The sequence below is a fragment of the Mauremys reevesii genome, linkage group 3 (genome assembly GCF_016161935.1).
Source record: "Mauremys reevesii isolate NIE-2019 linkage group 3, ASM1616193v1, whole genome shotgun sequence".
Classification (NCBI taxonomy): Eukaryota; Metazoa; Chordata; order Testudines; family Geoemydidae; genus Mauremys; species Mauremys reevesii.
Genome location: NC_052625.1, coordinates 99,094,223 through 99,122,094, shown reverse-complemented (window position 1 = coordinate 99,122,094; position 27,872 = coordinate 99,094,223). Strand labels below are relative to the sequence as shown.

The 27,872-nt window shown below is 48.9% G+C and overlaps 1 protein-coding gene across 6 annotated transcripts in view; it reads left to right on the top strand.

The window, feature by feature from the left end:
- The first annotated feature begins 453 nt into the window (after positions 1 to 453).
- Positions 454 to 27,872, top strand: part of GINM1 (glycoprotein integral membrane 1) — a 63,378-nt gene continuing 35,959 nt past the window's right edge. For 3 of the 6 annotated variants that reach the window (XM_039528902.1, XM_039528903.1, XM_039528901.1), the window contains exons 1-3: positions 1,273 to 1,393; positions 24,593 to 24,652; positions 24,860 to 24,956. In XM_039528902.1, the coding sequence (XP_039384836.1) occupies positions 1,304 to 1,393; positions 24,593 to 24,652; positions 24,860 to 24,956 (247 nt within the window). In that variant the 5' untranslated portion in view covers positions 1,273 to 1,303. Of the gene's footprint in view, positions 596 to 1,138; positions 1,394 to 9,079; positions 9,129 to 24,592; positions 24,653 to 24,859; positions 24,957 to 27,872 lie in introns of those variants that run through there. The other 3 variants (XM_039528906.1, XM_039528905.1, XM_039528904.1) reach the window with 3 other exon arrangements.

Sequence of the window (27,872 nt, the reverse complement as noted above, 5' to 3'; positions counted from 1 at the left end):
ACTAGTAACAATTAGTAGAATTAATTATATTTTTCAAATTAAGTAGGTAAACCATTATTCTATCAGTTATGTAATGAGATTACAGATACAGCATAGACAGTTAAATTTGTTTTTTGCATAAAGGTGAAAAAGTTATGTTGTACTGTGACACAGAGACCCTTTGGCAAATAGTCCCCTTTTCAGGGCTGGGACAGGAGATTCAGGCATGGGGGGGGGGGTTGCTCAGGGGTGCAGCTCCCAGAAGCAACAGCATGCCCCCCCTCTGGCTCCTTTGTGGAGGTGTGGCCAGGTGGCTCTGCTGCATGCTACCTGGTCCACAGGCACTTCCCCTGCAGCTCCCATTGGCCGCAGTTCCTGGCCAATGGGAGCTGTGGAGGCGGTGTCTTGGGGTGGGGGTAGCATATGGAGCAGAGCCCCTTGGCTGCATCTGTGCATAGGAGCTGGAGGGAGGTCATGCCACTGCTTCTGTGAGCTGCACAGAGTGGCCCCCGACCCTGCTTCCCCCGCTGGAGCAAGGCAAGCCCTAGACCTCACTCCCCAGCAGGAGCTGGAGGGTCAGATTAAAACAGCTGACAGGGCAGTTTGCCCACCTCTGGTATAGAACCTTATATCCTGGGTTCAGTGGTTTTGAGTTTTTCATTATTATCTCTTAGCAACCTTAACTGTCTTTACAAAGTGCTTTGGTGTTTGAATATTTATTAACCTTTGCAAAGTCTTCCTTGAAAGAGGGCCAAAACCCAACACGCAGGGCCGGCCGGCCGCCCGGCCGCCTCGGGACCCCCTGCAGCGCGGACAGAGGGGCGACCACCCGCCCTGCAGGAACGGCCCGGGCCCGGGCCTGCTTCGTGGCTCTGCTTTCCCGGGCTTGTCCCTCTCGCGGCGGCGGCGTCTCCCGCCAGGGGAAAGTTGGCCTTGGAGCCTCCCGCACAGCTGAGGGCGGGAAGCGGGACGGAAGACGAGGCTTTCCCCAGCCCACAGGCTACGCGAGGGAGCCAACCCGCCTCAGGGCCTTTCCCACCTCCCGCCAGGGAGCCCCAGCGCCGCCCCTCCTGCACCCGGCTCCCGCCAGCGACACCCGGGCGGGGGGCATCGGCCAACCCGGAGCCGGCAGAGGCGGGGTGTGAACGTGCGCCCGGCTCGCCCCCTCCAGCCGCTCTCATGCGACAGCGGCAGCCCCCGTCCGGCCCGGCCCGGCCCCGCTCTCTGCCCCCGGCTCCAGCCCGCCCCTCGCCCCGCCCGTGCGGCTCCCCTCCCCCTCCCGCGGGGGTGTCTCACTTGTGCCATTTAATTCCCGGGACCCAAAATGGAGGCTGCGCTGGGGCCTGGTGGGCTCCTGCTGCTCTTCCTCGTCCTGGCGCTGCTCGGCCCCGCGGCTCCGCAGTTCCTCAGCCAGGTACCGAGCGGGGAGACTCGGCCTGCGGCGGGGCGCGGGGTGGGGGCTTGGCGCGGCTTCCATCAGATACAGGGGGTAGAGTTTGGGTCCGTGGCTCCCTTCACTGTACAGATTGTCCCAGCGCCCCGGTGCGCGGGGGTAGGGGGCGCACTTGGCATGCCGGGGTGCGCGGTGTGGGGGTACTGAGGGGTGCGTGTACATGGCTAGAATCAGGCTGCCCGTTTGAAAATACAGACCTGATATTTGCCAAGTGCTGAAACTTGACATTGATGATCTGTTTTCCAAATGCATTTTATTAAAATGTGCTTGGGTGATTCCATGTTATCAGACTGCACCAAATGAGTTTACCAGGAATGGATCTCTCCTTGTTTGTTTGTTTGTTTGTTTTTTCTCTAACTTTTCTTGTGTATGGAAGGGAATGCTGCAAATTGATGGTTTATGCACATGTTAATATTTAGAAAAACAGCTGGTTGGGGGAAGAGAGAAAATACAGGTATTAAAAATTAATTTGCACATGAGCTGTATTTTTTTTTTTTTGTATTTTTAATGCATACATCCACATCTTGACAGCTCTGTGCTATAGATTAACATGATGCTGTAGTCTCAAATCTTGCTTTCGCTGCTACATGATTGAGCCAAGAAAATGTTACAATATAGAGAGTACATCGAGGGGTGGGATTTGGTGCTGAAATATATATTCATATGATTGGCTATTGTGAGCTAGGGATTTATTTTGGTACTATTTAAGGGTTGCTTTTGTTGTAATTAGGGGATACTTCATGAGACCTGTAAACAATAACCTCTAGAATTACTCCCTCCCCAACCCAACAACTGGGTCTATGTTGATAGTGAAGTTGTGAATAAAGCAACCTCTAATTACAAGTATCAGAGGGGTAGCCGTGTTAGTCTGGTTCTGTAGAAGCAACAAAGAATCCTGTGGCACCTTATAGACTAACAGACGTTTTGCAGCATGAGCTTTCGTGGGTGAATACCCACTTCTTCGGATGCAAGCTCTAATTACAGTAGTTGTGAACTTCAGAGCATCTTATCACAGAAGTACCGAATGGGAAACTGCTGTTGGGTTAAGTAGTCAATTGGGCTGTTAACACACAACTGATAATATATATAGTTTTTTTTTTTACAAAGCTCTCCTCAAGGTAACTGTGTAAATAAAATAATATTTTAAGAAGCCTGGTAGCAAGCCCATTAGTGGTACATCCTGTTCTGCAAGTAGGAAGCCTGAGTTTACTTCCCGGTTTCTGCCTCTCTTCACACCGGGCCTTAGTTTGCTAACTGGGAACTCTCAGCTGGGAAACCATGGCCCTGATGCTGTTGCAAACATATAGCATGTGTGTAACTGTTGGTAGGATTGGGGCTTTATAGAGGTTTTCTGTCTGTAAAAGATGCAACAGCTGTCAGCATTGACAGCTCTCTTTCTGTGTTGGTGGGATGTATCTACATTGGCCCAGAAACAAGTGAGGCAAGAATGACCGAGTCTCAATTGTTCTTTAGCACCAAAAAGTTACTATCTGTTTGGAATTTCCTTATCACAGTTGATAATTGTCAGAAGGACTCCTGTGTGGATTGAAGTTGGGGGGGTGGGTGAAACAACTGATTGAATAGGAACAAATGTTTTGTAGCTTGATAGCTTTATGCATGCTTTAGAAATCTATTTTAGATATAGAAGGAACAAAATCTTCATTGCTGAGCAGAGTTACTCTTGACTAGATATGAACTGACTTATCACAATGTAGCTGCTGCTGCAGATTTGAAATGGAAGGTCCCCAGAATGAGAAGCGCATGAATTCTCCCTTCTCCCCTGTTCTATGTGGCTTCGCAAGACGTGTGTTGTTTAAAGGGACACAATGAATGGTAGACTAATCTTTACTCTGCATAGTTTTGGATCTGCAGACCTGTGAGTGTGTTTCACAGATCAGAAAACCACTATCACTTTTAGTTAGGTCTGGATTTGGCATTATGTCTGTATATTCTGTAACTTTGACAGTATGTGGACAGAATACTATCAACTGCTTGATGTTTTAAACTTTTTAAACATGATAAAGCTCCCCTTCAGTGTAGGTTAAGAATGTATGTTTTTAAGTTAGGAAAGGTGTTCTGAGAAAACATGACAGGAAAAGATTGAAAAACCTGGACATACTAAAATGACTTGAGTCTGAGTCATTTTGTAGGTTTGAAATGCTCTGCTTTAGCTCTCGTATTTGAGTACGTCACTTGTTGCTCAGTGCCTGTCATTTCCCAAAAAAGCACTTACGAAACATGGACTTTCCCTTCTTTTCATAATTTTTTGGACAGCAGCACAGGTTTTCGCCTTGTAATTCAAGTGAATCATTCTGCATCATTCTATAGAGGTTCAAGAGATATTTCACAAAGTTATCTTTTGTTAAATTCTTTTTAAAAAATATGTTCAAACTGCACTGGAAGCTTAAAAAATGAGGGAAGATTAAAACAGCCTGGAATAAACATCCTTCAGGTCCCTCAGAGTCTCTTGACAAAGCAAAAGCAGCTAGGAAATCACAAGGCAAAGTAGCAAAGAGTCCTGTGGCACCTTATAGACTAACAGACGTATTGGAGCATGAGCTTTCGTGGGTGAATACTCACTTTGTCACCCACGAAAGCTCATGCTCCAATACGTCTGTTAATCTATAAAGTGCCACAGGACTCTTAGTCTGGATCTGTAAAAGCAGCAAACACGGCTACCCCTCTGATACAAGGCAAAGTAGTTAATAATAATCTCTGCTGTGTAAAACTAGGATGTAAAAGAAATACAATACAGTTGTGAATGCTAGGTCAAGAGTTAGATTACGTTTAGGTCATTTGGTTTTCATTTAGTTTTTTTATTCTTAATATGGTCCTGATGAGAAGAATAGATGAAGTGTGAGGGAGCTGGCTGACAGCACAATGGGCTGGGTCCTACAATTTTATGATTGTTCCGATTTATATCGGCAGTAACTGAGTTTAGTTATCTAAATTAATTTTCCCCTGGATGGCTGTTTCTAGTTTTTGATAATGTGATTTTTCCCTTTTGATTATTTATGTTGATTATTTCTTTTGATGTGGCCTACTAACTTGTCAGAAATGTGGCATATATACTTAGTGTGCATACCATTATTTTTCCTGCAGATAATATCTATGTTGTTGGATACTAAATACATCTGAAATGTTTTTCAAGACAAAAAATAGTTTTTCATTGTTGAGATATTAAGATATTCTCCACCTTGTCGACCACATACGCAGTATTAACGTACCGGTATGCTTGCAGGCACCATGTGCTGTTATACTTCAGAGGAAGAGAAAAGGCTTGTTAATAACTTATTTAATGCCAGTAAAAAAAAACAACTTTTGCAAGTATCTTGTGGTGATGAACTGATATTTGTACTGAACTTGTGAAAATTTGTGTAATTCTCTGTATCTTTCTGGCATATTTTATTATTTGACTGCAGGATGACATAATGATGTCCCAATATCTTGTAAAAATCACATACGTAATTCCAACACTTGGTAAAATAATCATAATATGTTATGATATAATAATGAGAAAGCAGAATTTTAATTCTAGCAATGTAAGTAGGAAAGAGGGGAGAATAAGTGGTGTTATCCAAAGAACCTTACTAATTCACCTCTGTGATTGGGACACCATTGTGAATTTGCAAAGTAGGAAGTAAACAAACGTGTACATACAAAAAGAAAAGCATGGCTAATGCATGGTAATATAGTGTAATTTATTTGACAAGTGTAGCTTAATTTTAATTACTTTCACTTATACTGTACTTCTTAGACTAATAATAAATATAATGAAGTTTTAGTAATGCAAGATTTCCCTAGTTGACTGTTCTAAAACTTTACTGTAAAGTATGCAGGGTCTGACATTTTTTGTCCTATAGCCATGTCAGTAGACCTGGTTGCAACATGGGAAATTTTAAAAAAAGTCTAAAAGTCTTGAGTAGACATCCACTTGCTGTCATAAAGAAGTGTTTGGACACTTCTAGTACATACGTGTGGGGTGTGTGAGGGGATGCATGCATGCATGAATGTTATGTATGTTGGCATGTATGCAGGCTGCGTGTGCCAGTGTATTGAGAGATGAGTGCACATCGCTAGAAATATGTTCTCATTTAAAAAATATAAACTTAATTTTTATTTGACCTGTATATCTTCTTCAAGCTGAAACTTGACAATGATGGTCTATTTTTCAAATGTTTTTAAAAAAATTATTCAGGTGATTAAGTTATAAGACTGCTTAAAAAGTAGTGTTGTTTTTTTTAACTACTTTGTAACTTACAGTAGCTTCTTGTGTATGAAATGGAATGTTGCATATTGATAGGTTATGTATGTATCAATATGTAGAAAAACTGCTGGCTGGGAGAAGGGAGAAAAATGTAGTTATAAAGATATATATGTGGAATAGCTTTAATATTAATATTTTTAACATGTATACATCCATTTCATGACAGCTCCATGCTATGGGTTACTGTAGTACTGTAGGCCCCAGTGTCGGTCTTGTGAGTTCAGTGCTACAGGATTGGGGCAAGAAAATTTTGTGGTGTATAGTTAATTGTGGTTTTTGTTGTTGTTGGGTGGGATCGAGTGAAGAAGGGAGGTTTATAAAGTAAATTTGGAGTTTTTGAATAGTTTTGGTTTTATTTTGGTACCATTTTTAAAGGTTACTTCTGCTGGAATTAGAGGCTGCTTCATGAGACATGTGAACTTAGACTTTTGATTTTTTTTTAAAAAGCTGGATAGTTCTGTGTTAATATTTAAATTGTCACTAAACATCCTCTGATTACAATAGTTGTGAACTGCAAAGTGTCTTATAGAAGCATGAAACGGGAAAGATCTGCTGGGTTATATGGTCAATTGTCCTGCTAATACAAGATTGTAATAAATTTATACACAAAGAAAGTTTACTTAGAGGAGAACTTTGCTGATTAATTATTATTCTTTAAAGTGCCAGCAAATCCAGTAATGGCCTATCTTGTACTGTAAGGTAGGAAACCTGAGTTTACTTCCTGGTTTCTTTCTCTCTTCATGAAATGGTTGGGAATTGTGCTAAAGCACAACTGTGGGGGCACTCTCTGGGTATGTCTACACTACGGATTATACCAATTTTACAGAAACCATTTTTTAAAACAGATTGTATAAAATCGAGTGCACGCGGCCACACTAAGCACATTAATTCGGCGGTGTGCGTCCATGTACCGAGGCTAGCGTCGATTTCCGGAGCGTTGCACTGTGGATAGCTATACCATAGTTCCCGCAGTCTTCCCCCGCCCATCGGAATTCTGGGTTCAGATCCCAGTGCCTGATGGGGCAAAAAACATTGCTGCTGGTGCTTCTGGGTACAGCCTCATCCCTCCCTCCGTGAAAGCAGCAGCAGCCAACCGTTTCACGCCTTTTTTCCTGGGTGAACTGTGCAGACACCATTCCATGGCAAGCATGGACCCTGCTGAGCTCAAGACAGCAATCATGGACGTTTTAAAAACCTCGTGCAGTAAATGCTGAACCAGGACCTGCAAAGCCAGGCGAGGAGGCGGTGGCTACGGCAGCGCGGTGACGAGAGTGATGAGGACAGGGACACAGAATTCTGTCAAACTGCGGGCCCCTGCGCTTTGGAGATCCTGCTGGTAATGGGGCAGGTTCTAGCCATTGAACGCCGATTTTGGACCCAGGAAACAAGCACAGACTGGTGGGACCGCATAGTGTTGCAGGTGTGGGACGATTCCCAGTGGCTGCAAAACTTTTTTGCATGCGTAAGGGCACTTTCATGGAACTTTATGACTTGCTTTCCCTGCCCTGAAGCACCAGAATACAAAGAGGAGCAGCCCTCACAGTTGAGAAGCAGTGGCAATAGCCCTCTGAAGCTTGCAACGCCAGACAGCTACTGGTCAGTCGGGAATCAATTTGGAGTGGGCAAATCTACTGTGGGGGCTGCTGTGATGCAAGTAGCCAAAGCAATCACTAAGCTGCTGCTACGAAAGGTTGTGACTCTGGGAAATGTGCAGGTCATAGTGGATGGCTTTGCTGCAATGGGATTCCCTAACTGTGGTGGGGCGATAGATGGAACCCATATCCCTATCTTGGCACCGGAGCACCAGGGCACCCAGTACATAAACCGCAAGGGGTACTTTTCAATGGTGCTGCAAGCACTGGTGGATCACAAGGGACGTTTCACCAACATCCACGTGGGATGGCCGGGAAGGGTTCATGACGCTCGCTTCTTCAGGAACACTTCTCTGTTTAAATGGCTGCAGCAAGGGAATTACTTCCCAGACCAGAATATAACAGTTGGGGATGTTGAAATGCCTATAGTTATCCTGGGGGACCCAGCCTACCCCTTGATGCCATGGCTCATGAAGCCATACACAGGCAGCCTGGTCAGTGATCAGGAGCTGCTCAGCTACAGGCTGAGCAAGTGCAGAATGGTGGTAGAATGTGCATTTGGCCGTTTAAAGGCGCGCTGGTGCACGTTACTGACTCGCTCAGACCTCAGCCAAATGAATATTCCCATTGTTATTGCTGCTTGCTGTGTGCTCCACAATCTCTGTGAGAGTAAGGGGGAGACCTTTATGGCGGGGTGGGAGGCTGAGGCAAATCACCTGGCCGCTGATTACGCACGGCCAGACACCAGGGTGATTAGAAGCGCACACCAGGAAGCGGTGCGCATTAGAGAAGCTTTGAAAACCAGTTTAATCACTGGCCAGGGTACAGTCTGACTGTTGTGTTTCTTTCTCCTTGATGAAGCCCCCTCCCTTGATTGACTCATTCCCTGTAAGCCACCACCCCCTTCGATCACAGCTTGCTTTCTACGGAAATAAAGTCACTCTCGTTTAAAAATCATGTATTCTTTATTATTTAATTATAAAAAGAGGGAGAGAACTGACAAGGTAGCCCGGGTAGGGTTTGGGAGGAAAATAGTAGGGAAGGAAAAAGCCACTAAAAAAATTTCATAATTTCATCATAATGAGAGCCTTTTGGTTGGGCTGTCCACTGGGGTGAAGTGGGCGGGTGCACGGAGCCTACCCCCATGAGTTCTTACTCGTCTGGCGGGTGAGGAGGCTAAGGAACATGGTGAGGGGGGAGGGTGGTTATACAGGGGCTGCAGCGGCACTCTGTGATCCTGCTGCCGTTCCTGAAGCTCCACCATACGCCGGGGCATGTCAGTTTGATCACGCAGCAGCCCCAGAGTTGCATCCCACCACCGCTGATCTTCCTGCCGCCTCCTGTCCTCACGTTCGTCCCTCCTGTCCTCACGTTCGTCCCTCCTGTCCTCACGTTCGTCCCTCCTGTCCTCACGTTGGTCCCTCCTGTCCTCACGGTCACTGGCATCTTTCCTGTACTTTGCTACCACGTCCTTCCGCTCATTCAGATGAGCTCTTTCATTGCGGGCCACTTCCATGATTTCCGAAAACATTTCTTCTTGCATTTTTTTTTTCCGACGCCTTATCTGAGAGAGCCTTCGGGACGGAGTAGTGAGGCTTGAAAAATTTGCAGCTGCATGAGGGAGGGGGAAAAAAGGGAGAGAAGTATTTAAAAAGATACATTTTAGAGAACAATGGTCATACTCTTTCACGGTGAACAACACTATTCACCTTACATAGCACATGTGTTTTCACTACAAGGTTGCATTTTGCATCTTAATATTGAGTGCCTGCGGCTTTGGTGTTACAGATCACAGACGCAGGTCCGGGCAGCAGAATTCGGCTTGCATGCGGCCATGGTAAGCCATTGTCTTTCGTCTTCTGCAGCCTTCATCTATCCAGCACCCTCCTTTCCCAAATAGCAAGCAAAACCCATTGAGTACTGCTTCATTCCTGTTAACTTGCAGCAGCAGAAACCACCCCGTGGCTGGTATCATGGAAGATCACTGATAAACACCCCCCTCTTCCCCCACCCACCCCCAACCGCATGGCTGGTAGCAGGAAAGATCCCTGCTAGCCAAATGCGGAAAAGCTCAGTGCCAATCGCGCCGCTGGCTACCTGCAGGGACGGATTTCTTTTAAGCCACAGGCAAACAGCCCAGTAGGAATGGCCATCTCTGTCCCCTTACTTAAATTCCTGAATTTCAACCAGGTTACCATGAACGATATCACTCTCCTGAGGATAACACAGCGAGATAAAGAACGGATGTTGCTTGAATGCCAGCAATCACCGGGACCATACGCAGCTAGGCTTTGTCATGCATTGATACCAGTGTCATAGGTCTCACCCCCACTTAAAGCTGTTGGGTTCCAAAATGGGGACCTGCATTGGTTCCCCTAAACTAAAATCCTAGTTTAGATCTGGTAAAAGCTGCCACCACCCAATAATGTACGTGTATTGGGACACAGTCCTTCCCCAAAATCCTTGGGGATCCCAAGAGCCCCAAATCCATGGAGTTCTTACACCTAGGAGAAATAAACCATTCCCCCCTGCTTCCTTCCCCCTCCCTTTTCCTAGGAGAGATAGAATCCAACTACAGAGGGATGCCTCCCTCCTCCCCTTTCCCTGAGAATCCACCCAAGGAAAGATCAACCAAGTCCTTTACAGAAAAGATTTATTAAAGAATAAAAAGAAAGTAACTGTCTCTGTAACCAAGATGGAACAATACACAGGGTCTAAACTTATCAATCTCTGGAGAGAATTCCCCCTCCTTTCTTTCTCAGTAAAAGCAATAACAGTACAGAATTAAAGAAATTCTATAGCAAAACACAGAATTGCAAATACAGAAATAAAAGTATAAGAATACTAGTTCCTTGCTAATACTCACTAGCTTGAATAGAAGAATTTATTGCAGAAACCTGGGAGGACTTGATTAAGATGTCTGGACTCCCTCAACTCCCAAGAGACACTCTCTAAAAACAAAGAACAGAAAAAAAAACTTCCCTCCACAGGGATTTGAAAATATCTTGTCCCTGATTGGTCCTCTGGTCAGGTGTCCACAGGTACTGCTTGTTAACCCTTTACAGGTAGAAAAAAACCTTAACCCTTAACTAACTGTTTATGACAACCAGATTACCTGCTACATGCATGGCGTGGTCAAGTGTCCTACCATGGAGGACGGAATAAACCAGCGCTGCCGAGAAACCTTCTGTAAAGGCTTTTGGAGTACCTCCAGGAGAGCTTCATGGAGATGTCACTGGAGGATTTCCGCTCCATCCCCAGACATGTTAACAGACTTTTCCAGTAACTGTACTGGCCGCGAATGCATCCCAAGTCCTCAGGGCAAATTTAATCATTAAAAAATGCTTGCTTTTTAAACCGTGTCTTATATTTACAAGGTACACTCACCAGAGGTCCCTTCCATGGCTTCATTGTCTGGGATAGTTGCTTTTGGAGGGCTGGGAGGGTAATTCTGTCAGGGTGAGAAAAAGCTCCTGGCTGTTGGGGAGAACGGAGTGCTGTGTGCTCTCTACAAGCTCATCCTCCTCTTCCTCCTCATCTTCTCCGTCCGCAGAAGCCTCAGCCATGGCTGCGATTACCACCCTCACCTCGGAATCCACAGACAGGGGTGGGGTAGTGGTGTCGGACCCCCCTAGAGTTGCATGCAGCTCAGCATAGAAGCGGCATGTTTTTGGCCCTGCCCCGGACTTTCCGTTTGCTTCTTTGGTTTTCAGGTAGGCTTGTCTGAGCTCCTTAACTTTCACACGGCACTGTACTGAGTCCCTGGTGTGGCCTCTCTGCATCATGGCCTTGGAAATTTTTTCAAATGTTTTTTCATTTCGTCTTTTGGAACGCAGTTCTGTTAGCACGGAATCCTCTCCCCATACAGCGATCAGATCCAGTTCCTCCCGTGCGGTCCATGCTGGAGCTCTTTTTCGATTCTCAGGAGACTGCATTGTTACCTGTGCTGATGAGCTCTCCACACTGGCCAAACAGGAAATGAAATTCAAAAGTTTGCGGGGCTTTTCATGTCTACCTGGCCAGTGCATCCGAGTTCAGCTGGCTTTCCAGAGCAGTCACAATGGTGCACTGTGGGATAGCTCCCGGAGGCCAATACCATCGATTTGCGGCCACACTAACCGTAATCCGACATGGCAATACCGATTTGAGCACTACTCCCCTCGTCGGGGAGGAGTACAGATATTGGTTTTAAGAGCCCTTTATATTGATATAAAGGGCTTCGTTGTGTGGACGGGTGCAGCGTAAAATTGGTTTAACGCTGCTAAATTCGGTATAAACCACAGACAATGGATCTGTCCTGGTACAAGATAGAGCTGAGGGTGTCCTCTACTTTGATGTGTTTAGCTTTAAATGGAGGGGAGAAAAGTTTTTGTGATAGGATAGAGAACTCCACAAACATCCTTACATTCAAGGCATTACAGTTAAAACATTTTAAGACAAATATTTAAGTTACCTTCTGTTACAAATAACACCTAAGATGAGTGTAAATTAGAGATTAGGCCTCTGGGTGTGTCTACACTGCAATACAAAACTGTAGCATTGAGTCTCAGAGCCTGGGTCAATTTGTCTTAGGGTTACAGGGCTCAGGCTGTGGGGCTAATAATAGCAGTGTAGTTGAGGCTCAGGCTCAGGCTGCAGCCCAGGCTCTGAGACCCCACCCCCACCCCAAACAGCTACACGGCCAGTTTTAGCCCCACAAGCCTGAGTTAGCTGACTAGGGCCAGCAGTGCTTCTGGTCTTTTACTGCAGTGTAGTTGTATCCTCAGTTAGCAAACTATGGGGGGAGGGATAGCTCAGTGGTTTGAGCATTGGCCTGCTAAACCAGGGTTGTGAGTTCAGTCCTTGAGGGGGCTATTTAGGGAACTGGGGTGTTTAAATAATTAACAAAACAAAACCTGTCTCAGGATTTGCCCTGCTTTGAGCAGGGGATTGGACTAGATGGTCTCCTGAGGTCCCTTCCAACCCTGATATTCTGTGATTCTAAGGCCCTTTAGGACTGAGGCTTACAAGGTTCTATGACTAGATGTAATAAATCATAACTGAGAGAAGGTGGCTCCCACCAGCAACACCTTTTTGATGTTGCACACTTCAAAACATTTTAAATGTCCAGGCACCATGACTGCCATCCATAACTTTGTCAGTATATGGACAAGAGACAACTGATCACTTTCCTTTTTTTTAAAGCTTCTTAAACATATGCAGTTAAAATTCCCATTCAAGTGGGAGTTAAGAATATTTTAATTTAGGACAAGGCTCTATGACAGGGGTGGCCAACCTGTGGCTCCAGAACCACATGCACCTCTTCAGAAGTTAATATGCAGCTCCTTGTATAGGCATCGACTCAGGCTGGAGCTACAGGCACCAATTTTCCAATGTGGTGGGGGGTGCTCACTGCTCAACCCTCGGCCCTGCCTCCACTCCACCCTTTCCTGCTACCTCCCCTGAGCCTGCCGTGCCCTCGCTCCTCTGCCTTTCCTCCAGAGCCTCCTGCATGCCATGAAACAGCTGATCAGGAGGCACTGGGAGCGGGGAGGGTGAGCTGATGGGGGGGAGGGGGGGCTGCTGACATATTACTGTGGCTCTTTGGCAATGCACATTGGTAAATTCTGGCTTCTTCTCAGGTTGGCCACCCCTGCACTATGATATGAAAGGATAGAAAGACCTTGAAATACCAAGATAACTAGAGTATAATTCACATTGTAAGCTTGAAATGGTTGGGTTGAGTGTTAGTTATTTTGAGCACATGTATTTTTCTCTTATGCATTTGTCATGGGGTGGTCCCTTAAGGATCCTTTCCAGCCTCACTCACTCACCTGGTCTTCTTCACCACCACTGCACTTTATTATATTATTTCCACAGGCCACAGCTGGTAGTGTTATTTACATATATTTAGAGTTCATAACCAGCTTCCCCACCTGTTTCTAGGGAGGGGAACATTTGGAGTAGTAGCTAGTCATGTCTATCTCTGCCTTCATTCAGGCTCCCAGCACTTCCTTCCTGGCTGCTCATAAAATCCCAGCTGCTGGGGGTTGCTGCCCCTCAATTTGCCCCTCAGCTGTAACTCTACTCAACTAATTGGCACCTTAGGTCAATTACCTGTCTTCCAGTTAAGTCCCAATTAACAAACACTGGTGGGGAGCTTAGTGACAAGGTGTTGAGTTAGCTGAAGACTCAGCATGTCCTGTTCTTCTTCAAGTGATTGCTCCTATGCATTCCATGTAGGTGTGCGCGCCACGCGTGCACGGCTCTCCGGAACATTTTTACCCTAGCAACTCCGGCGGGCCGGCTGGCGCCCCCTGGAGTGGCGCCGCCATGGCGCCCATTATATATCTCAGCCGGCCTGTCCGCTCCTCAGTTCCTTCTTCCCGCCCGTGACGGCCAGTTGGAACAGTGGAGTGCTCCCTTACCTCCACAACCCTAGTGTTTCTCCATAGTTCTAGTGTATATAGTGTTAGTAGTTAGTTAAGTTCTTGTTATTGTAAGCAGAGTCAGGATGAGCTCTACCCTGACATCTGGTGGTAGATTATGGGGAGTGCAGAGTGGCAGGTTCCAGTATTCGCATTAGCATTTCAGTTATTTGCATGGGCACTCCCACCCCACTTAGCATACCGCAAAGCAGTATGGGATGGTTGTTTTCACAGCTGTGGGAGCCCCAATTTCGTTGTTATTGGGGCAGGAGGAATGAAATGTCACCCCGATTGGGTAAATGGGGAACTACAAAATTGTCTTGTGATGGGGGGTTTCATTGTCAGCTGGATAGCACTTGCTAGATGGGGCACATGAGTTCCAAAACCCATTGAAAGGAGAGAGGCTGGGGACAGAGATCTGTACTGGGTGGTGCAGGCTTCTTGTGTGAGCCAGAAGCACCAGTTCCACCTGTGCCTCTCTCCACTGTGGAATGTTAGAGTTAATTTTTGATTCCCTTAAGAATCTAGATACAGGTTACTGAGCTGAACTCACTGGGGCTCCCCTACTATGAGCTGGACTCACTAAGAGCTGAAATCACTGAAGAGCTGGACTTGCTGAGCTGAGAGCACTGAGTACCGTGCTTATGAGTGGGGGAGCCTGAAGCTATACTGTGGAGCAGAGCAGCTGGCAGAGCGGAGTGGAGCAGTTTTTGCAGCCACTGGGTGAGTGGAGCCAAGCAGCTCGTGAGGACGGCTGGAGTGGCTCACAGGACAGCTGGTGGACCAGAGCAGCTGGCAGAGCGGAGCAGCCCACAGAGCAAGCAGAGCTGAGCTGTTTGCGGGGACGACTAGTGGAAGCAGAACCCCATGACGAGGCAGGGCAGTTGGCCCCGAACCCATGTAAGGTGCCCCTTTCTACCCAGGCTGGGGAGGGGGACCTCTGCAGAGAGACTCTTGAACTCTGGGGCTGCACTGATCCGGGACCAAGACTTTTGGATGGTGGGACTTTTGGGACTGTGGGTGATTTGGGGGTTGCTGGACTCAAGGGCCCTGAGAGAAGGACACGGCACAATTTGCTGGGGTGGGTCTTTGCTCACGGTTTGACCCATGAACTCTAGCTGAGGTATTTTCCCAATTTAATGCTTGTTGTTTATCATGTATTAAACCTTTTCTGCTACACAAGACTCTGTGCTTGCGAGAGGGGAAGTATTGCCTCCTCGAGGCGCCCAGGGGTGTGTGTAAGATTTTCCCAGGTCACTGGGTGGGGGCTCGAGCTGGTTTTGCATTATGTTGTGGGGAAGGGACCCCTATGTATTGAACCCGGCCCTTGCTGCTATTGTTTCGGCCTGGCAGAAGGGTTACATTATAGTTGTGTGTATATATATAGTGTATAGAGTTAGTAGTTAGGGAATTAGAGGGTTTACCCCTCTTCTTCCGCCCCGGTGCGGGCTTATGCCCGGAGCACCGGGATTCAAGCCCTGTGCGGCTTGCCAGCGGCCCATGCCGGTCAGCGACCCGCACGACTCCTGCCTCCGCTGCCTCGGAGAGTCGCATCGGCCAGATAAGTGCCCTATTTGTGTAGCCTTTAAGCCTCGTACGAGGAAAGAGCGGGACTCTCGGCTGAAGCACTTGCTGATGGAGTCTGCGCTCCAACCTCCGGCGCCAGCTCCAGCGGCGCCGAAGCCTACCTCGACGAGCAGCGCTCCGGCAGCACCGAGCCGGCACCGAAGACCCGGCACCGCTCCCTCTCCCCGGGGAGGAAGCACAAGGTGCCGAAGACGGCCACTGCGAAACAGCAGCAGAAGCCGTTAGCCCAGCCGCCTCCGATGAAAACGGTGCAGGCTGAGGCAGTGTACGCAAAGTGCACCGGGCCGTTGACTCCGGCGCCGCAAGGCCCGTCGAGTCCGGCACCGCCCAGCTCCCCGGTGCCCACCGAGGAGGAGCTCAGGATCCCGTCGACGCCAGAGGCGTTCGCGACGGCGAGGGAGCTAATCGACCTGGCGACAGCTCCGTCCTATCAGCTGCCGGCACCAACGGTGCGGACACTTAAGTCCCTCGGCAAGCCAGCGATGATGCGTCCTCCATCCCCGGGCGACCGCGGCTCCAGGATCCGGACTCGATCCCGGTCCCTCTCGCGGAGACGCTCACCGCCGCACCGCTCCCCATCCTGCCGGAGATCAACGTCGCGACGCCACTCAGCGTCTCGGCACCGGTCGCAGTCCCGGCACCGCTCTCCATCGCGGGGCCGGTCGTACTCCCGGCGGCGCTCCAGGTCCCGGTCGAGAAGTCACCGGCACCGCAGCAGGTCCGCGTCCAGGCACCGCGGACATTGGGACTCGCGTAGCCGTTCAAGGCGCCGCAGATCGCGATCAAGGTCCGGTTCCCGGCGCCGCCGGTCGAGCTCCCCGGCACCGTGCGGAGCGAAGGTCCCGCTCGCCACTGGCCTCCCGAGACGGCCGGCACCGACCTTCGGCACCGGAGGCTCGTCTCACGCCGGCGCTGGATGCCCGCCCAGGCACCGCCACTGCTCCACCCTGGCCTTCAAGGGAACCCTCCGTTGCCTCCCCTCAGGGCAGTGCGGTGGACTTCAGAGCCGGGTCGATTCCACCGGACCATGGACCCCAGTATTGGGGGCATTGGGTACCCTGGGCGCAATATGAGCAGGGGCCTCCCCTGCCACCCAGGCAGCCGGGCTCAGCACGGTCGGTGCCGGCGGCCACCATCAGTAGAACCCCCCCGTCTCCACCGACACAAGCCGACGCCCACGGCCCACCTTTAGGGCAGGACTCACTGCCACCAGATCGCCAGGCGGTGGAACAACAACAGGAGGAGGTGCTGCCGGGCCACTCCTCGTCCTCCTCTCCCGATGAGGCGGTGGCAGGGGCGTCGCCATCAGAGCCCCCGCCTATTGACCTCAGGGCACACCAGGACCTTCTCAGACGGGTGGCAAAAGCCATCAATTTACCCATCGAGGAGGTCCAAGAGGTCGATGACCCTATTACGGATGTCGTGGGAGACGAGGCCCCTGTCAGAGTGGCGCTCCCGTTTATCCGCACCATCCAAAAGAACAATGCCACTATCTGGCAGTCGCCTTCCTCCGTTACCCCCACGGCGCGCGGCGTGGAAAGAAAATATTCCGTCCCGCCCAAGGGGTACGAATACCTGTGTATATACACCCCACCCCGGACTCGCTGGTGGTCCAGTCAGTCAATGACCGCGAGCGTCACGGACAACCTGCTGCTGCGCCAAAGTCCAAAGAGGCCCGGCGCATGGACTTATTAGGGTGTAAGATTTATTCGGCGGGAGGTCTCCAACTCCTCATCGCCAACCAGATGGCCCTATTGTCCAGATATGTGTTTAATATCTTGGGGTGCCTCGCTAAATTCAAGGAGCTGACCCCTCAGGACTCCCGCCCCGAATTCTCGGCGCTGCTGGAAGAGGGCAAGTTAACCTCCAGAACCCTGATTAAAGCGGCCGTGGACGCAGCGGACTCAGGGGCTAGAACGGTGGCATCCGGAGTGACGATGCGCCGCATTGCGTGGCTGCAGTCGTCCACCCTCCCACCTGAGGTCCAGTACACCCTCCAGGACCTCCCGTTTGACATGCAGGGACTGTTTTCTGAGAAAACGGATGCCAGAATCCAGACCCTAAAGGACGGGAGGGTTGCGATACGGACGCTGGGCATGCACACGCCGGCCACGCAGAGGCGTTCATTCCGTCAGCAGCCCTACCGACCCTTCAACCAGTCCAGGACTCGGCCGTTTAACAATCGCCGCACGGCCCCCTTCCGCCGTAGACCGTCGGGGGGGACGGCGCAACCAGGCTCAGAGCTCGTCCAAGGCTCCGCAGGCTCAGAAGCCGGCCTTTTGATGGGACGCCCGAGGACGGCCCACCACTCTCCCCCCAGGATCCATCCCTTTTGTTTTCCAGTCGCCTTTCCCGCTTCCTTCCGGCGTGGTCTGCTATAACATCGGACAGCTGGGTCCTCAGCACCGTCCAGCACGGCTACCGCCTACAGTTTATTTCGCCCCCTCCCTCCCACCCACCTTCCCCGTCCCTCTTCAGGGACCCCTCTCACGAGCAAGTCCTCTTACAGGAGGTCCAGTCTCTGTTGAGCATGGGTGCCATCGAGGAGGTGCCTCCATGCAGGCGGGGCAGGGGATTCTACTCCAGATATTTCCTCATCCCCAAGGCGAAAGGAGGTCTTCGTCCCATCTTAGACCTCCGGGAGCTGAACAAATACCTCTGCAAGCTCAAGTTTCGGATGGTAACCTTGGGGACCATTATCCCTTCCTTGGATCCGGGAGACTGGTTTGCCGCCCTCGACATGAAGGATGCTTACTTTCATGTGGCAATTTACCCCCCCCCCCAGACGCTTCCTGCGCTTCATGGTCAACGAGACCCACTACCAGTTTGCGGTGTTACCCTTCGGCCTCTCCACTGCCCCGAGGGTATTCACCAAGTGCATGGCGGTCGTGGCCGCAGCTCTCCGTCGTCGCAGAATCCACGTGTACCCATATCTCGACGACTGGCTGATTCGTGGTCACTCTCAAGAGCTGGTGGCAGCTCAGGTGTCACAGATACTCCACCTGTTCCAGTCTCTCGGCCTCCTCGTCAACGCCGAGAAGTCCCAATTAGTTCCGGCACAGCGCCTGGAGTTCATAGGAGCGGTCCTCGACTCCAACCTCGCCAGAGCCTGCCTCCCTCATTCTCGACACGAGACGATGGTCTCGCTCATCCAGGCCCTGCAGGTCTTCCCTTCCACGACGGTACGGTCCTGCCTCCGCCTGCTGGGTCACATGGCGGCGTGCACCTTTGTGACCGCGAACGCGAGGCTGAGGCTTCGTCCGTTCCAGATGTGGCTGACATCGGTGTACCGCCCCCACCGCGACTCTATAGATATGGTGGTCACGGTCTCGGACCCCACTCTCCAGACGCTCACCTGGTGGTTGCATCCGGAGGTGGTCTGCGCAGGGGTTCCGTTCCGCCCCCCTCGCCCGTCGGTCACCCTGACCACAGACGCTTCGGCGCTTGGATGGGGGGCTCACATGGGAGACCTGCACACTCAGGGTCTCTGGTCGGCCCAGGAGCTCTCCCTCCACATCAACATACGGGAGTTGAGAGCGATCCGCTTGGCTTGTCTCGCCTTTCTTGCACATCTCCGGGACCGCTGCGTAGCGGTATACACGGACAACACGGCAGCCATGTTCTATCTGAACAAACAGGGCGGGGCCGATCCTCCCCGCTGTGCAAGGAGGCGATGCTCCTATGGGACCTGTGCGTGACCCACTCGATTCGCCTCGAAGCGTTCTTTCTACCAGCAGTGCAGAACACGCTGGCCGACCGTCTGAGCAGGTCCTTCGCCTCCCACGAGTGGTCCCTTCGCCCCGATGTGGCTCATACCATCTTCCGGAGGTGGGGATTTCCCCAAATAGACCTGTTTGCCTCCAGGACCAACAGGAAGTGCCACAGGTTCTGTTCGTACCAGGGTCGGGCTCCGGACTCCATCTCCGATGCGTTCCTCATGCCCTGGACGGGTCCCCTCCTATATGCGTTCCCTCCGTTCCCGCTTGTCCACCGAGTACTACTCAAGCTGCGGAGGGACAAGGCCCGCGTCATACTCGTCGCTCCGGCCTGGCCGAGGCAGCACTGGTATACCCTGCTCCTCGAGCTCTCGATTCGGGATCCCATTCCCCTACCGCTATGGCCGGACCTCATCTCTCAGGACCTCGGCAGGCTTTGTCACCCGAACCTGCAGTCGCTGCATCTTACAGCCTGGTTCCTGAGTGGTTGACCGACGCAGAGAGGGGTTGTTCGGCGGCGGTGCAGCAAGTTCTGCTTGAAAGCAGGAAACCCTCGACACGCTCTACCTACCTCGCGAAGTGGAAACGCTTTGCGCTTTGGTGCGATCAGCGAGGTCTTAACCCCTTCTCGACCCCTATCCAGACGGTCCTCGACTACCTCTGGTACCTGAAAGGCCAAGGTCTTGCGATCTCGTCCCTGAAGGTGCACCTGGCGGCTCTGTCGGCCTTTCGGCCCGCTGTAGATGGTCGCTCCGTTTTTTCCAACCCAATGGTTGCCCGCTTCCTCAAGGGGTTAGACCGTCTCTACCCTCAGGTGCGTCCGCCTGCTCCGACTTGGGATCTGAACCTGGTTCTCACCCAGCTGATGCGCCCACCCTTCGAGCCCCTGGCCACATGCTCTCTGCTCCATCTCACCTGGAAGACGGCCTTCCTCGTGGCAATCACATCCGCCAGACGAGTCTCCGAACTCCACGCCCTGACAGCAGGTCCCCCATATACCGTCTTCCACGGGGACAAAGTGCAGCTTCGGCCACATCCGGCCTTCCTCCCCAAGGTGGTGTCGGCCTTCCATCTTAATCAGGAGATCTTCCTCCCGGTTTTCTTTCCAAAGCCGCACGCCTCACCTCGTGAACAGCAGCTCCACACCCTGGACGTCCGTAGGGCCCTCGCCTTTTACATCGACCGGACAAAGTCCTTCCGGCGTTCCTCCCAGCTCTTTGTGGCAATTGCGGAGCGCATGAAAGGCGAGCCTGTTTCCTCACAATGGATTTCATCCTGGGTGACATCCTGCATAAGAGCATGCTACGAGCTTGCTCGCGTCCCCCCGTGCCGACTCACCGCACACTCGACGAGGGCACACGCCTCGTCAGCCGCCTTCCTGGCCCATGTTCCCATCCAGGACATTTGTAGAGCAGCTACCTGGTCTTCAGTCCACTCCTTCGCTTCCCACTGTGCGTTGGTACAGCAGTCTCGAGACGACGCAGCCTTCGGCTCTGCGGTGCTACACTCCGCCACGTCTCATTCCGACCCCACCGCCTAGGTAAGGCTTGGGAATCACCTACATGGAATGCATAGGAGCAATCACTCGAAGAAGAAAAGACGGTTACTCACCTGTAGTAACTGGTGTTCTTCGAGATGTGTTGCTCCTATCCATTCCAGACCCGCCCTCCTTCCCCACTGTCGGAATAGCCGGCAAGAAGGAACTGAGGAGCAGACGGGCCGGCTGAGGTATATAATGGGCGCCATGGTGGCGCCACTCCAGGGGGCGCCAGCCGGCCCGCCGGAGTTGCTAGGGTAAAAATGTTCCGGAGAGCCGTGCACGCGCGGCGCGCACACCTACATGGAATGGATAGGAGCAACACATCTCGAAGAACACCAGTTACTACAGGTGAGTAACCGTCTTTTACAGTTACACCCTTTCATTGCCCAATAGAACACTTTTGAAACATGGACTTTCCTTCCTCCCTTGTCATTACTTTGGCAACAGTGGCACAGATTTTCCCCCCAACTCATAATCTGAGAGAGTCATTCTACATCATACTATAAAGATTTTGTATAAATACCTTTTGCATAAATATGTTCAAAATGCACCGGAATCCTAAAAAATGAGGGAGAATTAAGACTGCCTGGAAAATGTACCCTGTGGATCACTCAGCATTACTTGGCAAACAAAGCAAAAGAAGTTTGGAAATCACAAGAGGAAGGGAGTAGTAATCCCTGCTGTGAAAGGCTGGGAGGTAAAAGATACAATACAGCTCTTAATGCTAAATCAAGAATTAATATGGGCCAGATGAGAAGAATATGTTTAGAGTGAGGAAGCTGGCTGAAAGCCCAATGGGTTGGGTTCTACAACTTTATTATGAATCTGATTTACATTGGCAGTAACTGATATTAGTTATGTAAATGAGGTGGTGAGCTTAATCTTTCCTGAATGGTTGTTTCTAGTTCTGAAAATGGGAGACATCTGCGTCCTGTAACAAACACTAAAGAGCAAATTGCCTTTTGTACATTAGTGGCCAGACGGTTTTCAACCCCATTTTACTGGGGGTGATAATGTCATAAGGGGCGATAATGTCATAAATTAAAACAATTTTGAGATTGAAAGAAGGAAACAAATCCCATGCATCTGGGCAGGGAAAGGATGTGTGGGTGAGGTTACGGGTGTCATGGGGTGGAAGGAGTAAGGATTACCAACAACTCGGACAACTAAAATTTTGTCCTATTTAATGGCAGCGTTATGCTTCTTGAAAACTAGATTGGCTCAAGCATTAAAAATCACGTAGATGACTCTGCACTGACGTGGAGTGGGAATGGATTAAGTGTTGTACTGTATTACCCATTTGTAAATCATGATGGCCTGTTACATCCCAGTAAATAGCTCTAGCACAAAAACCATCTGCCTAACAAGTATTTCTTATTTGCAATATGTAATACGGAAATGCGCATAAGATGCGACAGACAACATGCACAAATTCAGCTTTACGTGGTCGGCAAAAACAAAACAAAAAAAAGAGGAAAAATAACAATTTAAATACTGTTTCTGTAGTGTGGGCGATTCCACCCGCCATTCAACTCAATGTAATTTTGACTATACGCGGTTTTCGCTTTACGTGCTAACCACAGAACGGAACCCCCGCGTAAGATGAGACTCGCCTGTACACATATTAATGTAATACGTACTAAATAAATACACTATATGTATGACAGTGGTGGCTCATATGGCTCCTGTCCTGCGGGGCTGCCTGGGGTTGTCTCCCTGCTCCGGGCATTGCGACCTCTGGGGTCGCAGCACCACTTAGGTTTGGCTCAGCCCTTATGGTGAAGGGTTGGCCAGGACGCCTTTGTGTGAGTGGCATTTCCAGCTGGTGCATGGGACCACAGCACCACTCACTTAAATTGGGCCCCGGCCAGCTCCCTGTCATCATGATGGAGGCATGGCTGGGCTAAACCTGAGCAGTGCTGAGGCTCCCAGCAACAAGTTGTAATGCAGGATGTGGGGAACTGAGCCCAGACAGCCCCACAGGACTGGAGCCGCAGCTGCAGGGTGAGTGCAGAGTGGGCTCTGCAACTTCCTCTCCCAGGATAGGAAACTCCTCCCCACGCTTTGTCTTCCACATGACCCTTTTTGACACATTTTGATGATCCAAGTTTGGGTCATGACCCATGTCAAGGTTCCTCCCACACTCTGAACTTTAGGGTACAGATGTGGGGACCTGCATGGACACTTCTAAGCTTAATTACCAGCTTAGATCTGGTAACACTGCCACCATCCAGAAATTTCAGTGTCTGGATCACTTTCTGTCCCCCCAAAACCTTCCCCTCCCTGGGCAGCCTTGAGAGGCTTTTTCACCAAGTTCCTGATGAACACCGATCCAACCCCTTGGATCTTAACACAAGGCGAATTTAACCATCCCCCCTCCCTTCTCCCACCAATTCCTGGTGAGTCCAGATCCAATCCCCTTGGATCTTAACACAAGGCGAATTTAACCATCCCTTCTCCCACCAATTCCTGGTGAGTCCAGATCCAATCCCCTTGGATCTTAACACAAGGAAAAAAATCAATCGGGTTCTTAAAAAGAGAATTTTTACCTTTCTCTAATTAAAAGCTATCTCTGTAAAATCAGGATGGAAAATACTTTACAGGGTAATCAGATTCTTATAGCCTAGAGGAACCCCCTCTAGCCTTAGGTTCAAAGTTACAGCAAACAGAGGTAAAATCCTCTCAGCAAAAAAAGGAACATTTACAAGTTGAGAAAACAAAAATAAAACTAACACACCTTGCCTGGTTATTACTTACAAGTTTGAAACATGAGAGACTGATTCAGAAGGATTTGGAGAGCCTGGATTGATGTCTGGTCCCTCTTAGTCCCAAGAGTGAACAACCCCCAAACAAAGAGCACAAACAAAAGACTTCCCTCCACCAAGATTTGAAAGTATCTTGTCCCCTTATTGGTCCTCTGGTCAGGTGTCAGCCAGGTTTACTGAGCTTCTTAACCCTTTACAGGTAAAAGAGACATTAACCCTTAACTTTCTGTTTATGACAGCCCACAGATTGAGAAATTCTGCCATATTAGGTTTCTTTTGCCTTCATTTGCTACCAAATTCACGGTCCATTTTGGTCAATTTCATGGTTATAGGATTTTAAAAATAATAAATTTCATAATTTCAGCTATTTAAATCTGAAATTTCATGGTGTTGTAACTGTAGGGGTCTTTATCCAAAAAGGAGTTGGGGGTGGGGGAGTCGTAGGGAGAGGAGTTGTAGGGAGGCGTTGTGGTACTGTGCAGCTATTGGTGGCGGCTCTGCCTTTAGAACTCGGCAGCTGGAGAGCCGTAGCTGTTGGACGGGAGCCCAGCTCTGAAGGCAGAGCCGCTTCCAGCAGCAGCGCAGAAGTAAGCATGGCATGGTATGGTATTGCCACCCTTACTTCTGTGCTGCTGCCTCCAGAGCTGAGCCCTCAGTCAGCAGCCACCACTCCCTGGCTGCGCTGCTGCTGGCGGGGCGCTGTCTTCGGACCTGAGTGCCCGGCTAACAGCTACTGCGCTCCAGCTGCCCAGCTCTGAAGGCAGCACAGAAGTAAGGGCAGCAATACTCCGACCTCCCTAAAATAACCTTGTGACACCCCACCCCCACCCCCGCAACTGCCTTTTGGGTCAGGAATACCAATTTGAGAAACTCTGGTCTCCCTTGTGAAATCTGTATAGTACAAGGAAAAAGCACGCAAAAGACCAGATTTCACGGGGGGAGACCAGATTTCATGGGCCGTGAATTTGGTGGGGCTCTCGCTATAATTGACTCCATCTTAAGCATGTTGGTATGTGGAAACATGGCACGTTCTCTTGATCTTCATTTAAAAAAAAATCATTTTCTTTTTCACTTAACAGGGAGTGATGATCATTCTTTTGTAATTAGTCCTCTTTAAAAACTGATGTGTGGGACAAGTAAGCACATTCCACTAGCTGCACTTTGCCAGACAGTGAGCATAGGGAATGTGCTCACTTGTCCTACACGTCATTTATTATTCAATAAAGTGGGGCTCATTTTACAGGACTCAACATTTATTTTCTCATTACTGTTTTTTTTTTTTTCAGGAGAACATCAGAGTTAATGTTACTATGTTGAAAACCAGTGAGGAATCTCAAGAAGCACAGGTTTGTTGTTTTTGTTTACTCAACATATTAGTAAGTTATGAACCAAACTCTACCTGTGAATGTGTGTGTTTGCAGATTTTTCTGATGACTTATTCATTTCAGTATTTTATACAATAGTGACTCTCTACTCTGTTCTTTACATTATTTATGAAACTGAAAATCTGACTGTATATATTAATATTTTGCCAACTATCTTCTTTTTTTAAGGTTGTCTTTAATATCACCTACAATAGTGGACAGATATATGTAAATGACTTTCCTATGAAGAGAGGTGTTACCCGGATTAAGTGTCAAACTTTAATATGTGAGTACTGCTCAATTCTTTACCTGGGATATCTGCTTCCATGTCACCTAGAGAAGGACATAACAGATAATTCATTGCTATGGTGCTCTCTGAAGGTCAGCAATATTTGGAAACAACACATTTACAGAGTTAGGATGTGTTTAGAATCAACATGAAACAAAATCTGACATCCTCATATGTTTCAATGTCCCAGTCATTTCCTTGTATTTACGCGGTTTAACCTGAAATACAGACCTTGTGTATATTTTTGAAAGGGGAGGGTTTTGCACTAGACTGGGTAATGTGAATATAATGATAGACTTTAAGGTCAGAAGGGACCTTTATGATCATTTAGTCTGACCTCCTGCACAACGCAGGCCACAGAATCTCACCCACGCACTCCTGTAACAAACCCCTAACCTATGTCTGAGTTATTGAAGTCCTCAAATTGTGGTTTGAAGACCTCAAGCTGTAGAGAATCCTCCAGCAAGTGACCCATGCTGCAGAGGAAGGTGAAAAACCTCCAGGGCCTCTGCCAATCTGCCCTGGAGGAAAATTCTTTCCCGACCCCAAATATGGCGATCAGTTAAACCCTGAGCATGTGGGCAAGACTAACCAGCCCACACCCAGGAAAGAATTCTCTATAGTAACTCAGATCCCAACCCATCTAACATCCCATCACAGACCACTGGGCATACTTACCTGCTGATAATCAAAGATCAGTTGCCAAATTAATTGCCAAAATTAGGCTATCCCATCATACCATCCCCTCCATAAACTTATCAAGCTTAGTCTTAAAGCCAGATATGTCTTTTGCCCCCACTACTCCCCTTGGAAGGCTGTTCCAGAACTTCACTCCTCTAATGGTTAGAAACCTTCATCTAATTTCAAGTCTAAACTTCCTAGTGTCCAGTTTATATCCATGGCTGTCTCCCTATGTTGGGTGGCACGCATCCAAAGGGCGTTTGAGTAGGATAAATAGGAATTTAGGATTATGTTGATCTTGAAGTATATTTTGCCATTGTAATTATTCCACCTACATTGGGACTGGAGGTTTCTCACATATAAGATGCTGTTGTGTAGGTGTTGCAATCCTGATATTTTATACTGTCTGTAATGGGGGGAAGCTGTTGTTTTCCCCTACTAGTTCAATGTTGTATCTCCTGTGCAACGGCTGCCATTCAGAAGTGTTTAGATTCCATGCCATGGATGTTGGCTTTTTATTTAGCTAGAACTAGATTGTTGAGATCATCTTCTCAACTGTTTATAGCACTTGCAGACAGGATGAAGGCTTCCCCCCACCCGACCCCGTCTTGCTGGAGAGGATCTTGTACCAGTTTTACTCCTGTATACACCTGTGCTATGACATTGCCAATGTAGTGCTGCCAAGCAAGGTGATAGCACACTCAACAAGATCTCAAGCAACTTCTGCAGTGCTTTTAGCTTATGTGCCTATATCAGATATTTGTAGGGCTGCAACTTGGCCCTCAGTACACACCTTTACTACTACTTATACCATATCTCAGCATTCCAGAGATGGTGCCAAGTTCTGATGAGCAGTCCTTCGGTCATTGTTCAGGTGGACTCGGAAACCCACCTCAAGTGACTCACAATTAGGTCATAAGAATGGCCATACTGGGTCAGACCACAGGTCTATCTAGCCCACTATCCTGTCATGGCCAATACCAGGTGCCTCAGAGGGAGTGAACAGAACAGGTAATCACGGAGTAATCCATTCCCTGTCGCCCATTCCCAATTCAAACCGGAAGTGGAATGGATACTTGCAATCACTTGAAGAAACGGTTACTAACCTGTTCTGTAAATGTTGTTCTTTGAGATGTGTTGCACATGTCTGTTCCACGACCCAGCGAACATGTCTGTTCTCCTTCCCCTAGTTCAGTGGTGTAGTCTTTTGTGCAAGGACTGCCAATCAAAAGTGTTTTGATACTTGGATTTGCATAGTGGATTGCATAATTAATGAAGCTGAGACAATGTTCATTTGACTGAAGATCCTTTTACATGCAGATTCACTAGTTATGGTCAGTGTCAAGGTTGGCTTCTGAGATCATCTGCCCTTTATGATCAGACCTTTACTAATGGTCTTTTAAATTGCTTTTCTAATCTTTTGAAAACCCAAAGGATGACAAACTAATAATTAAATACTCTCTTTCTGGGATAGGCAGTAACTCATTACTATTTGTCACATGTAGTAAAAGTATGCTCCTATCTTTTTCATCTCTAGTATAGATCATAAAACATTTCAAAGTGTAACTTACTTCAGAGGTAATTGACTCTTGCATTTTTCTTGACAAGATTTTATCCTGCGAGATGCTGAGCATTCTCAAATTCCATTTTCTTTCTAATTGTCCAACCCACTAATCTACAGTGCTTTTGAAATTTTACAAATGTGCTATGTCAGGGGTTGGCAACTTCTGGCATGTGGCTCGCCAGGGTAAGCATGGGCCGGGCCAGTTTGTTTACCTGCTGCGTCGGCAGGTTTGGCGGACTGCAGCTCCCAGTGGCCATGGTTCGCCGTCCCAGGCCAATGGAGGTGGCTGGAAGCCGTGGCCAGCACATCCCTCGCCCGCACCGCTTCCCGCCGCCCCTATTGGCCTGGGCCAGTGGGAGCTGCGGTCCACCTAACCTGCTGACACAGCAGATAAACAAACTGGCCCGGCCCCCTGGCGAGCCACATGCCAGAGGTTGCCAACCCCTGTGCTATGTAAATCAGAAACTAGGCAAAAAAAAGTGATTTGACGCAAGGCCTAGGAACCAGGAACTCTAGAGTTCTGTTCTCAGCTTTGTGACCTTGGCACAAGACTTTTAACCTCTCTGCAGGGTTGTTGTGAGGTTTAATTAGATAACATTGGTAAAGTTCTTTTGAAGATCTAAAGTGCTATAGGATACTAAGGTCCTCATTCTGATGTTATGTTATTG